General features: G+C 35.8%; 1 protein-coding gene across 3 annotated transcripts in view; it reads right to left on the bottom strand.

The window, feature by feature from the left end:
* Positions 1-113: 113 nt before the first annotated feature.
* The window catches only part of FAM184B (family with sequence similarity 184 member B), a 39,287-nt gene continuing 24,994 nt past the window's right edge, over positions 114-14,406 (bottom strand). Inside the window, exons 4-12 of one of the 3 annotated variants that reach the window (XM_058838276.1) lie at positions 12,865-13,077; positions 11,441-11,594; positions 10,181-10,293; positions 9,577-9,761; positions 6,297-6,443; positions 4,729-4,846; positions 4,438-4,542; positions 3,561-3,766; positions 114-2,149 (exon numbers count right to left, since the gene is read on the bottom strand). In XM_058838276.1, coding sequence (XP_058694259.1) covers positions 2,059-2,149; positions 3,561-3,766; positions 4,438-4,542; positions 4,729-4,846; positions 6,297-6,443; positions 9,577-9,761; positions 10,181-10,293; positions 11,441-11,594; positions 12,865-13,077 — 1,332 coding nt within the window. In that variant the 3' untranslated portion in view covers positions 114-2,058. The remainder of the gene's footprint in view (positions 2,150-3,560; positions 3,767-4,437; positions 4,543-4,728; positions 4,847-6,296; positions 6,444-9,576; positions 9,762-10,180; positions 10,294-11,440; positions 11,595-12,864; positions 13,078-14,406) is intronic. The other 2 variants (XM_058838277.1, XM_058838278.1) reach the window with 2 other exon arrangements.

Genomic DNA, 14,406 nt, shown 5'->3' with positions numbered 1-14,406 from the left:
TGAGTTGCTCTTCAGGGTGCTTTCTGGTAGAAGTGTGTCTCCCAGAATGCATCTCTGTTCCTTCTATAGAGGATGGCCCTTTCTTTCCCCTCTTGTCTTTTTGGTATGATCAAAATATATGCAAAGATTAGTGCTTGATTTTCCTGGAATATTTTAATGTTTTGTGATCCAGTAATTATCCCTGAGTACCACTGCAGAAGCACCCTTAGAATTGTCTCTATGTAGGTCAGATCACTTTTTTCTGAAGTGACTTGTCAATCTCCACCAGACTGGCTCACCTCATGGAAGGTGTCTTGGGATATACAAATTTGATTCTTATAGGATAAATTGTAATGGAAAAATGGACAAAAAAGGGTGGGATATGTAATGCAGGCCTCATGTTACTGATGTTCTGACTCTCAGGCTACTGAAGAGGTATTCCAAAATACCCATCCCCAAAATATAGACCACTCATTGTGGAGGTAGGATCACCACCACTGTCCAGTATACAGAATTACCTTTTATTACAGTGCTCTATTTAGTAAGTTAAATGTAGCCAAAAAAGATTTTGGAGGTAGAAATAGCAAGAGTCCCGTCTGTGTATTACTAAGCAACAAATTTAATTCATCCATATAACCACTTTTCTACAATAACTTTTTGGGGGCAGAGTTGAATAATTAGTTGTAACCCTGGAAATACAAATTGCTAATTGTGTATTGAAATTTCTAGTGTTCTTGGGGCAGCATGGATGAAAAGTAATGAAAACAGTGTTGTACATTTCGATCCTCAGAGATGCCAAGGCACCCATCAGTGTTACTGTGTACTAGTTAATCTCTTTCTTGATTACAAGTATGAAAAGAGCCTTTTTGCCAAATCTACTACCAGTCACTTTTCCAACCAAACAGTTCCTCTTGGAAAAAATACTAGATAACTGGGATGAAAAGTATTGGCATGGAGAAGTGTTCTGCCCTTCCTTCCACCTTTGCACCACCAGTGAGATGCAGTGGCTGTTTTATATGGAGTGTTTGCATCTGTTGGAAGAGGTTAGGCTGGAGGTACACCTCGTTGCAGATGTAAAATTTTTTTAGGTAGCTGGGCCCTGATGGTTGAAACCAAATGGGGATTCAAAGCAATTGAAGAGGAACTATCCTGTCTTAAACAGCAGGCTGCTGGTTGCGCTTTTCCCTGCCTTTCACACTGGGTTAATTGCCCAAGAGTCAACTTCTTTATGGGTTCTTTCCTGCCAGCAATGAATTAGCATGATCTGATAAATGTAGTCATCCCCCCACTTTGCTTTTATGTGGGCATAAAACTATTATGGAGTTAAAAGGTACAAGGATGTAGTTGCCATCGCTGTGGAGCTCAGTGTACAAGTCTGACTTACTTCAGTGTAACATAGAACTCTTTCAAAAAACATAGAAATTGGATAATTTACAAGCTTTAATGTTCATACTTACACATCATCCTAATTTATCAGGCTGATACATATATTGAAATTCAATGGGAATATTACATAGCAATGCTGACTATACAAAACAGTTTCTGAAGCAAACCAGAAATTATTTCTAAACCAGCCTGCTATAACATGCTATTTTTGAAGGTGTACCACATGCTGTACAGCTTAAAATTAATTTAACAAAAAGCATTAAAAACTTTTTAAATTACATTATTATATGAAGAATTTACTTTAAACAGCTGATGAAGCAAGTGGATAAATGTACAGAAGGAACATCTTTTTTCAGCTGGTGTCAAATTGACAGGAGGTATCAAAATCCAAATTCCATATTTAATGAAATTGTGGAGTGGTACAGTCTCATGATTATAAAGTCTTTTTGCATAACTGTATCCAAACTTTTTCTTCTTTTTTTTTACAGAAGTTGTTAAAAAAAATGTATTTTCCTGAAATTCATGCGTGTAACTCCATAGTTACTAGGTATAAGAGAGTGCAAGTATTTTCTGACTTTACTTAGAAATTACATATTTTTTTTCTTGCCTTAAATCATCTATTGGATTATCATTCCTAAAAAGAAAACAGGAATGACTTCTATAGTAATTCTGAGAAGCATGGAAATAGTTTTTTTAAAATGAAAAATACTTGGTAAACCATTCTTGATGCTGAGGGTCTTGTTTTTGGTCATCTTTGGTTTGTGGTGGTTCATTGCCATGTGTCCTGTGCAAACAAATAAGCATTAGCATCACTTACCTACTTACAATCTTACCAGTATGTAATACTTTTCCTAGAAAAACACCCCATGAATGGTTCTGTGCTCACATGAATAGATGAGGCCAAAAGGTGCCAGCTAGTTTTAGTGGGATCTGTGCCAGCCAGGTAACTGGACTAGCAGCACTGGTTGCCACATGAAGAAAAGCATGAAGCAGAACTTAACAGCTATGGAGAAACATTTGACATAGTTCTTAACTTGACACCATAAAAAATTAAACAAAAGGATGCTTGAAAATCAGAGAATGGCAGCTGCAATTCACTCTTAAACTTATAAAATACAATTTATGCATTAAAAATGTTTGGTAAAAGTTCTATTTGAAACTGCAAGATTTATCTGAACAAGACCTGCCATTCATAATAAATCCTATTACATAGTCCCTCATTTTCCATAATTCAGGATTTTTTTAACATATGATAGCAAATAGGACTTAACTTATGATTGACTGATTTAAAAGAATTAAGCAAGCAGCACCCAAGCGACCCTCAGTCTCTCTATATATTTGTTTCCTTTTAAAACAGAAATTCCATTTGCCTTGGCAGTCATCTGGCGTGACACAGCATGTTTGTATCTTTAAGAAGTGGGAATTGCCAAACAGGATCTAAGCCTGTGTCCCAGGTTGTTTTTGTCAGCAGTCAGCACCATCTGCCCCCAAGGAAGAAACTCTCTTGCACATAATTTACAGGATAACTAAATCTCGATCAGAAGATAGGTGAGAAGGCTGGATTTTGTCCTGAAATACAGTGGTTAGGTTTGGGGATTTTTTAACTGTATATTAGCTACATACAGTTTTAACTATATCTTGAAGAGAGAGTCCATATTATAAAACACTGAACATCATTCTCATAACTCATAAATTTGAAGAATTGAAGCTCCTCAAAGAGAAAGAAACAAAGTATCTGCTAATCAGTTTTCAAGTCTCTAGCCTTTGCCAAATGATCTGCTTAGATTCAAATACCTCCTAAAATAAAAACATTCGATCTACATCTACCAAGTGCAAGGTGAGGCAATAAAAATAAGACAGAAGACACATCCTTAACAGAACCACTGAAAAATGCCATATTCACAATTAAATACCAGCTTTTGTGTGTGCGCGGGTTTTGGTTGGTTGGTTTGGTTTCAGGGTTGTTTGGTTTTTTTTCCTACCAGGCGGGGTTGCAAGCATAAGGTCTGCTGGGCAGGAATTACAGCCCAGTTTTGCAGTTAAGTTCTGCATCTGTCTGCAGAAAACCAAACACAGAGTTCATTGCACAGTAGGAACCTTACATCATTGTGTATTTCCACCTGTCTAATATGTTTGAATTGCCTACAAGATTCTAAATATGAATTCATTTATCATCATACAAAATGTACAAATACCTTGTGGCAGCACTGCTGTCTGAGGACTGTGTTGATGGAGAGCCCACCCTGAGGCAGCCAGGACTCCGGTCTAAGCTTGTAGATTTTGTTATTTGTGGAGCACTTCTTTTTGATCTTAAATCACAGCTCAAAAAGCTCTTTGCGTAGGAAGCTAAATTTGGAACACTGACAACACGACTGGGCACCTCAACCGTTTTCTTCTTCTGCTTTTTATTGTAACAGAAAACTTCATTACATATACATTATTTACAACTGATAATATAAAACCTCAACAATACCTCATTTCCAAATATCTTCTGAGGAACACCCAAATAGGATGATTTCTATCTTTTTCTATAGGCATTTAAATTAAATTCTCAGGGTATGCTGTGAGTATTCCATAGATTTTGTCATCTGACTAAAACAACTTGTGTATTTGACCCTGATATCTTAGACAGATCAAGGTGCTTTCCACCAACTTGACCTCTCTTCTTTCTATGGCTATTTGTAGACAGTATCATGCAGAGGGGCTGGAATGACAAAGGGCAGATACCAAGAAACTCAAACAGATTAATAATTTTCCTTGATGCATGCAGTATCCCAATTAGCAACTCCCAAATCTGCAAACAATGGCCATGCTTATCCCAGTGGAAGACTGATGTCAGAGTTCTAGTGTTCTATATTGGCTTAAACACCTGTTATCTATGTTGCATGTGTACTTCTACTGAATTTCTCCTATGCTCAACAACTGACTGTAGGTTGGCGCTGGAAAAAATTCTACTAAATAACATTATCATAAAAAATTGATAGCACTTTTATTGTCCTGATTGGCCTGTATGATTCAAATAGTAATGAAAGCTATCACAATTTGTGATTTTAATTGCATTGCTCCTCTTACCTTCATGGAAGGAGTCAGGCATACTGTATTAGGGTTGAAAGAAAATGACCGATTCCTGTAATATTCAGTGTTGGCTGAAAGTGAATGCTGACATTTTCTTCCTTCCTGAAGGGAAACAAAGTTATGTGTATGGAAAGTTATGTATTTGTTGGAAGCCAGTATGGAAAGATACATTTGTCAAAGAATTCCAGCCCAGAAAGAAATAATCAATCTGAAGCAATGTGTGAAACACTGACTAGAACCTTGCAGTAGATTCCAAAATACATATGTCCATATAAAAAGCAGTCTTACCACCAGCTGTTTGATAATCTCTTCTCTGTCACTTAATTTGTCTTGCAGACAGTTTATAAGGTGTGTATCTTCAGGCCTGGACTCCCACTTTCTTGACTTTTCTTCTAATTCTTTAAGTCTGTACAGAAAAAAATGCAGACCAGAAAAAAATTTCCTCAGATTAGGTTCAAGAGACACCTCAGATTCACCTATGTTTCAAGCCTAAAATACAGGGACATAGCCAGGCCTTTCCAACAAAACAGGATTTTTTAAAAATCAGCATCTGTACATGGTTTATATAGTATAAAGTATAAGTATAAAGTATAAAGTATAAAGTATAAAGTATAGAATCTTCTGGAGTTCCAAAATAAATTGCCAGGGTTAATCCACAGCACCTGTCCAGCACAAAATCTAGCCCCTTGTGTAAAATAGTAACAAGCTTGCACATCATGTTGCTAGTCTAATTTTCTAAAGAAAAAAAATCAGTGTCACAGTATCTATGCATATCTATATTCATCTATTTGTTCTCTGTTCTGACCCAGTAACTTTGTAATCCTCAGAATCACTCAATTCCTGTAACTTTCATGAAGACAGGCTTGGCTATACATGCTGCTTTAGTAACCCTGCTAAGTCAAAACCTGTAGTCCAAGTTCAGCTTTTTAAATTCCTTAATCAGGGGAAAAGATTCAAATGCTAATTACATGTTCTTAGATATGGTGTGGAAACGTACATTTGACTGACCCATGAGAACACAAGTCATTATTTTATCAGCCAGGTTCATGAATTTTGCTGCTTGAGAAACTGAGTGCTATGAAGTTCTCCTGCCATAACCAGGACAAATACTGAGAAATGTATTACAGAATACAAAACACCATTTTGTGGCTTTTTTTTTTTTTTTTAATGTGTGGGTAAACATTTTTGAGAGGACCACCCCCACTCTTATCATCTTAGAGTTATCTCAGAGTTAAAATAAAAAGATAAACCTTTACATCTGAAAGGTTTAAAGGGTAGAGGCCTGCCAAGTCTCTCTTCTGGACTTATGCTGCACAGTCGGGATAAGAGAAAAGAGGGAGTGATATATACAAGGGATTATTTCTGAGGGGTCTCTCCTGTACAATCTGAAGCAGCACAGAACTTCTCAGCTCCACAGGGGACTGCAAACTGTTTATTTACATGAGCACAACTTTCCTTGGAAATTTTTAAGGAAATGAGAATGACATTAAGAAGCTTTTACTTAACAATGCTGCTCTGCCGAACAAAATTAAGTACAAGATCATGGATCAAGGCCTCTGGTATCATCTGTGACAAAGATGATTTTACCTTTCATAGAATTTCTAGAGCCTACATGCAAGTTTTAATTTAGCATTGAAGACTTCATGTATAGTACTTTAGATTAAACAATATCCAGAATTTATTACAATGTATTTGAGTATTTTTGGTTTGCAAAGACAATACCTATACACTTCTTTTTTGATCCTTATAATATTTTACTTAGGATTAATAAAAAAACCCCTGTACATACTAAAGATAATAAATACAAACAGAACTCATTGCCAGCATGAGCCAGAGTTTATTGTTAAATTACTTACACTGCTTCTAAGGAGAAAATCTTTGCTTGGAGATGTGCCTGAGTGCTGCTGAAATCAGATACTATGTTTTCAATTTCCTTCCGGTGATCTTGCTTCAGTATGTCCAGTTCTTTTTTATGCTTCATACTGAGGTCTTCTAACAGTAGCCTTTCATTGGTATCAAAATATGTCTGAATTCTCATTTTTCAATACTAGTTCATTATCATTGATCAAAGCATGCAGTTTTGAGGTGTTTTATTGACTGCAAAGGTAATTAACTGGGAAAGATCTGACTTCTGCCTGCTGATTTGACTTTGACATTTTGTTGCAATCTGAGAAAACACATTTTAACACTGAGGAAGAGAAAAATTATTTTGAAAAGTACTTGACCTTCACCCTTCCGGAAATGGAAAGTCTATTCCATATAATGGTGCTATTGATATTCTGTCTAGGGTTAGCTTGTACATAAATCTTAATGATAAAGCATGACAGTGAAGTATCATAGGAACTTAATTGTATTAAGGAAAATTATGTGAAAATATCTATGATTTTAACATGAGACTCTCATGATATGTTTGATCACATCATGGCATCAGAAACATTTAATACTGCCTATCATCATCCTAAAACTCAAAAATAAAAAAAAAAAAAAAAAAAGAAATTTAACATTTTTAAGACCATATTTTTTGCAAGATAGAAATATTAGAGATAAATTAAGAAATAATATTAAGGGATATATTAGAAAATATATATTAACACCATAAACTGAAAACTAAAAAATGCCTTACATTTTCCCAAGCCTAACCACAATGTTGCATTCTAATATCCCAAAAGCAATAGACATCTATTGAAGAATCATAGTTTGATTTTTGTTTGCTATTGCTTAGTTGAGCCTTTGAGAAACTTTTTTATTAACTCAATAGAGAGCCCATGTTCTAGGATTTGCTGATCAAAATAGACATACTCATCTCAGCATATTAACAATTGTAATTTTCACAAAAGACATTGTTTACCTTTTGATTTCCCCTATTTGCTTTTTTTTATGTATTCCCAAGCCAGTTTCACTTGTTTCTGACAGGCTTCAGGAAAGACCAAAAGGTCCATGAAGGGCTTCTCCCCTTGAAATCAGAGCATAGCCATAGAAGTGACTGATTTGGCACTTAGCATAAAATAAGCAGCAGAAAAATAAGGGTAAAAAAGGAAGAATCATCCCTGAAATGAATCTTCAGGAGGAGAATATTCTCCTTCAGAATAGCCATTTTGGGAGTTGTTCTCTCTTCCCATAAAAACACCTTTGTCTGCTCTCATCCTAAACCTTGTAAAAGCTCTCTGTACTAGAGGTGGAATTCACACAGTTCAAGAGAAAGGAAAGAGGAGTTATCACTTCAAGCAGATTACTGGTTTCACTTACTTGGCAAGAGTAGGATTAGTAATTTTAAGTAATTTGTTATAAAAAATTTGTCACATGCAAATAACAAGCCACTATCAGCTTTCAAATCAGAAAACAAACTGGTATAAGACAGGGGCACTGTTGTTACAAGTAAAAATAGCAGTTACTTATATGCACCAATTTAATGATTCGCCTACACAAATTATTAGTCCTGCAAAAGCAGAATGAATGCTGCAAGTTAGAGTTCCGTCTTACACGGGTTAATTTCAGAGCAGCCTGTATCAGGTGCCTCAGTCGCCCCCAGTGCTTTGGTTCTACCTCTGGTTATTTGCAGGATTTCTCCTTACATAATTTCCATTAATGCTTCCTTCCCAAATGCTTACTGTAGTAGAGCTACACCATTTATTCCCTGTAAAGAAAATCCTCCAGCCCAGCATTTGAGGCTTTTTAGACCTCATCGCTGACACGTGAATAATTCTTCTCTTCATGAACAGAGGCTCTAAATTCCTTCAAGGTAGCTTGAGGGCATTAATGAAACTCTCTGGTTTGCAATTCTCACTGTTGATCTTGCTTCAAAAGCTTGAAATGAAATTCTCTTTGAAGTAACTCTCCAAAGAGTAATGGCAAAAAAAAAAAAAAAAAAAAAAAAAAAAAAAAAAATTACTCATTCTTTAAATATCTACTGTCAGGTAGACAGGAATGGAACTACTCTGGCCATTCTGACAGTCTGCAGAGAGACATTGAGTGCTTTTCTCTGGACTACATGGGCCATAATTTTAAAGATTCCTTTAAGGGCACACTCTTCAGAATTACTTTAATATATACAGCTTGTATTGTTAGGAACATACATGGCAGCATCACAAAAATGAATTGAGAGGTACCCACACACCAGATCCCTCAGCCTCTCTGCAAAGAGGATGTGTTAAGTATATTCATCCAGAAATTTCAAAGGATTCAACAGCCATACAAATGCAGTGGGCAGTGAACCCAGTCTTGTTTCCTTTGTAAGTCACACCAGGGGAGGTTTAGGTCAGGTATTAGGAAGAATTTCTTCATAGAATAGGTGATGAGACATTGGAATGGGCTGCCCAGATGTGTTTAAGGAAAGACTGGACATGGCACCCAGTGTCACAGTCTAGTTGACATGGTGGCGTTTGGTCACAGGTTGGACTCAATGATCTCAGAGGTCTTTTCCATCCTAATTGATCCTGGGATTCTGCACTTTTTCTGTACAGAAATGGGAAGACCCATTTGCACCACTGAGTGTGTGCTGAGCCTGTGGCTACACTAAGACATGGTTTATCTTCTACAAGATAGCCAAGACTCTAGTCACCTTGCCTTCCTGTGCCCTGACAGTCTCTCAGAGTGCCAGGCTCACCATCAGCCCAGAGGCACAGTCAGTATCCACTGGCACTGCCTTTACTCCCCCTGTGCAAAGCTGGCTGCTACAGCCAAAGCAAACTCTTACAGGGTATATATGGCATTCTCAAGTGTCCCCTTTGGAATTAACAGTCCACTGGTTTCAACAACAGACAGTATGTATAAAACCCTGATATTTATTCTCAGAGATTTCTATTTTATTTTTTTTTTAATAGCTCTTTAATGAGTTGGGGATTTAGGTCTTCCAGTGCCTTTGAAAGACTGATACTATTCACATTTTCTCAGGTCACTCCTGTGGGGATACATTAGACATAGTTTTCTGTAACATATAATGAACAATTAGTTCAAATGCATCTATTATGGCTGGAGGAAAATGTGAAATGAACTACTGTTTTTGCAAAATTCCTGGTTTCTAAAATTAGTACTTTAGAAAGGAAAGATTCTGACATGCATCACATTTAGAACACCACTCACACTGGCATTATTATTGAATCTCTAGATAGCACTGTCAAGTGTGAATTCAAGGCAAACCTTCTATGCTGTTTATCTCTATCCTGAAGCTGTGCAGCTTCTTGCTTCTGTGACTCCAATTCAGCACTGAGTAGCTCCATTGTGTCCTTCAAAAGTAAATTCTCTTTCTTGAGTTCAGAAATTTCATTCTGACATTTTTCCAGTTCATCATGAAGAGATCTGATCTGGCTTTGGCTACTTCCTTCCTAAGAAAAAGTCCAAATTTAATTATTCACAGCCTCTTATTTTTAGTGCCAACATCTTCCTGGAAGTGTGTGCATTGAATTTTTGTGATCTGATTTTTCAATTATATGTGCCATGCTATATACGTGCAAGAAAAAATCAGTGATCAAAATTTCCTGAATATCTTCTATAGTCTCCACAGAATTTATTTTATTGTAACATTCATTCATTTACTAATTTCATAGATTCTGATCTTTAATTGGAAAGAAAAAGCCTGCCCATAGGGAAAAAATTACAAACATTTAAAGTGAGACATAAAGGCAGAAAACCCATTCCATTTCTGGAAGACACTCTATACTTTTATTATCACTGGAAAGAGAAATTTGATACTACTGTTTTTGCTAAACACAACATGGCAATGAAGTACAAACTGGTCCCTTGCCTGTTGTTTCTTCAGTGTCTTCACACTCCTCAGCTCCATTTGTAGTTCTTCTATTTGTTTCTTTAGGTTAGTGCATGATGTCTGTTGCTCAGAGAGTTCCACCCTTAAAGATCCTAGTAACAGACAGACAATCATTTAGGCAGTCAGAGGCCAGCTGGATGGGGAAGGCAGACACAGGGAATGTAGATGAAAACATTAATTACATTTTGCTTTGTTCCTCAACTCCTTCCCCATTAAGCATAATGACCTCCTATTACTAGAGAGATAACTCAGCTGAGCAATAGTAAGATAATACGGAGCTATAAAAGCAATGAATCAACATCAGAGTCAGTGAGGTAATTCTGTGGCAGTTGTCTTGCAGATGTATCTCCATCATGACAATTGTTTCTTCCTTGAACTTTACTAGAGCACCCCTCAGCTTCCCTGTTAATTCCACTGGTCTGTTATAGAGGGCCATAAGGCAGACTGAGAAGAGCTCTGGTTGTTGCGTTAGAGAAGTACAATGCTTATGCAAGCTTATCTGTCATATACTGCAACTTTTGTGTATATTAGGTTCAAGTTTTTCAAGTACAAGAAGAAAAAAGTTTTTTATCTCTGTTGTCTCCCTACAATTTTTCTTGAAGAAGAGAATCTATCTATTGCACATATAAACTTTAGAGAGCAAGAAAACTTTCTAGCAAATTTTAATTACTGGTGTAAAAAACCCAAGAATAAAATTCAGTTTGTATGTAAAATACTTTCAAATTATTATTTATTTAATAAAAAATAGCATTTTATAGATGAGCTTTAATAACCTGAGATTAAACCTGGAGGTACTACACATTTTCCTAGTGCAGTGTTCTGTTTAGCTCTAACCAGTATAGAGCACTTTTTAAACTGACTAAAGAGTACATAGGGAGCAAGTGATCTCCACTGCTGAACTCAATAGAACAGACTTGAAGCACATATAATAATTCATGGAAGAAAATAATTAAGTCATATAAACTAACTATAATTTTCCAATCTAATATACCCAATAATACATACTGGAATGTTGTACACCAGGCTACTCTCTCAGCAACATTTTGCTGCTGACAACTGAGGGCTTGGTTAAGAAAGAGTATTAAGTTTATATTGTTGAAATTTCAGGGTATGAAAAAGGAGATTAACAAAGACCTGAGTTCCCAGAAGATGGGAAACAAAATGAATGGGATGAAAGTCAGTGGTTCTCAGCATATATAATCAAGCAGCAGGAACTGTACATGACATGAGACACTGTACCTAGCAACAGGGATTGTTGCTTCTGTATCTGCTCAAGTTCATCATGTAATTCTTTCTTTGCTTTCTCTTCCAAGGTTTGTATTTCCAGCCTATGAGACTGGTGTTGAATCTTGAAAGTCTCATTAAATTCCTTTTTCAAACGTTCTTCTGCCTCCTGTAAGCAAAAGTCCCCCCGAGAACAAAGCAGTTGGAGCCTATTTATCAGCTTGTTGTTTTACTTGCAATACTAGGATCAATCTGTCAATCAAAACAATCAATCAACTTTGTAGAACTTTAATTTTCATCACCACTTTAGAAGATATTTTATCAATGCAAGCATGAAAATGAAGTTTAAAATTAACACTTAATAGGTACAAGATAAATTATCAGTGTATCACCTCTTGGATTTGTTATGCCTGATGAAATAATAACAATAATAGTGCAATATCTTTGCACTATTTGACATTAAAAAGAAAGTTTTATTATTCAACATACAAAGGCCCCTAGATTTGACCTGTTTGTCATTACTTATCACAGTATGTCAGACAAAAGCATGTATCTTTCTTTGTATCATTTTTTGGGTCACTCTTCCACTGTCATTAGAAGTAGTGCTGGTACACTGCAAATGATGGAGCAGTTGCTCTGTAGTGGCTCTGAAGGCAAACTCCTGTCCTCAGTTTCATTCTTACGAACTCACTGCCTTCAGCTTGGTTTTGTCAAAACTGGAATTTTAGTTGGAATATATAAACAAGATATTAAATTCTACTTAGGGTGGTTTTATTACCTATGTTTCATAAAGTTCTCTAAGCTGTGAGAACCAACAGGAACATCTGTACTCCATGCCACAATCACATGTACATTTTTCAAGTTGATTTTTTTCTTGGACAGCAACAGTCTGTAGAACTTCAGTATATTGCATTAGCATTTTGCCACTGAAATCAATTCACTTGAACCTTTAAGAGCTTTGGTTATCCACTAACTGAAGTGATTTCTTGAAGGTATATAAGGCAGTACAAATCACAGTATGTGTCTTATTATACTTCTTAAGTATTTATGTATAAATTAATAATGGATGAAAAATAATAAAACTGAGTCTTGTTATTAATACACTCAGGAATTCCCTTGTATTTCTGAAGCAGGTGGACAAATAAAGGAGCTTGTATTCATTGCAGCCTAACTGTAGGGTACATTATATTCACACTGTGGTCTAAGTTAAAATGTTAAAATTATAAAAAACCAAAACAAAAATCCCACAAACCACCAACCAACCCACCCCTCCCAGCCTGATGATGTTTCAAAATCACAGAATAATTCATTATGTGCAACAACAGCAACCCATCATTAAACTAATTGCAGGTAATAAGGTTTTAATAATTGGCTCTCACTTACATGGCTTACCCCATAAATATATGTATATTTTTTACATTGGTATGTAGTAAACTGACCTTGAGTTCCTGATTCTTGCTTTTCTCTAACATTTTTAAGACTTTTTGATGTGATGCCTCCAACTGCAGTTTAACATTTTGGTTTTCTTTGATGGTGTTGTGAAGATCCTGCATAAGCTTCTCTTTTTCTTTGTTGGACTGTAGATTATGTTTCTTCAGTGACTCCTTGAAATGATTTGCTTGTTGTTCTAATATTTGCTTCAGCTGAGCCACCTTCCAGAAAAGCAAGTCAGCAGGATAGGATTAATGGCTGCATTCACAATGGAGAGGAATTACGTAAAATTGAGTATATTTTATGGGCTTGTGTTGCTCTATGAAAAAACAGCAAGATGCTTTTTTGTGCAAGGAGCCCTTTTTTCAGTGAAGAATGACAACCTTTTTGCATATTCTGTCTGTTGCTCATCAAGTACTTTTTAAAAATTTCAAATTGTATCTATCTCATACATGCAATCCATAGTTTAATTTTCACAATAATATGACACGAACCAGAAGGCAGGCCTAAGGCTTTGCTGAAGCTATCCAACAAAACTGATATATTTAATTTGAAAGAGCGCCTAGCTTCATCTGCCTCAGACTGAGTTTAAGGTCACTATTCATCCAGTTATTTCTTGGCTTCTTCTGTTTTGTCATCCAGTAAAACACACACAAAAATATTTGTCTGATCCAGCTAGTGAAGAATAATTGCCAAATACTATTTGTAATGAAAAACATTAATTTCCTTTAATATATCTGTGTAATGGGATCTGTCTGTGGCCTGGATACATTTCAAGAATAGGCAGATGCTAGAGCCACTTGCCAACCATACATTTGTTTCAAGAGATGAAATTTTTTTATTACTTTATTTAAAGAAATATGTGGTAAATCATAAGATTTAACCAAAGGGGCACTTTACTTTCTGGTTGCAGGCAAAAAAGCTACTTTGTCTTCATACCTGTTGAATTCAAGCCAATGTTTTCCTATATAAAAATATATATTAATTATATATACATATATATATATACACATATACATATATACATATAAATATAAAAGAAAGGAGACACTGAAGTTTTTATGTACAGGAGTTCCTTACATAAAACTAACATAAAACTAGTCTTTGATGTGAAAGACTTAATGCTGTATAGTCCCTCCTGCTATAGCTCATCCAGCTGACACAATATGCATTAGCATCACTACACTCCAGCACACATTTTTTTATGGGCTTCCTGAAAATAAAGGACTGAAAAAATGTGCCAGAAGAATAGGCTATATATTTTATAACAGACAAATTTGAAACAGGAAAAATGCTACTTAGAATACTTTTTAAGCAAATCAGCATCTAGGCAGGAAAGATGAAAAGAGACCAATATAAACTTCATCTGTGGTCACAACATCAACTTCCCCATCTCTTCACAGACAATTATTGGCCCAAAGCACTTTTAACATGAAACAAAAGATCATACTAACGAGAAATAGGCTAAGCTGGGAACATAGGGTAGTAGGAAATCAGATGGAGAAGTAGTTTTAAAAACATTATTTTTCAGTGATTAAGGGGAAAATCCC

This window comes from Poecile atricapillus, chromosome 4 (genome assembly GCF_030490865.1).
Source record: "Poecile atricapillus isolate bPoeAtr1 chromosome 4, bPoeAtr1.hap1, whole genome shotgun sequence".
Classification (NCBI taxonomy): domain Eukaryota; kingdom Metazoa; phylum Chordata; class Aves; order Passeriformes; family Paridae; genus Poecile; species Poecile atricapillus.
This window is presented reverse-complemented; position numbering and strand designations above follow the sequence as displayed.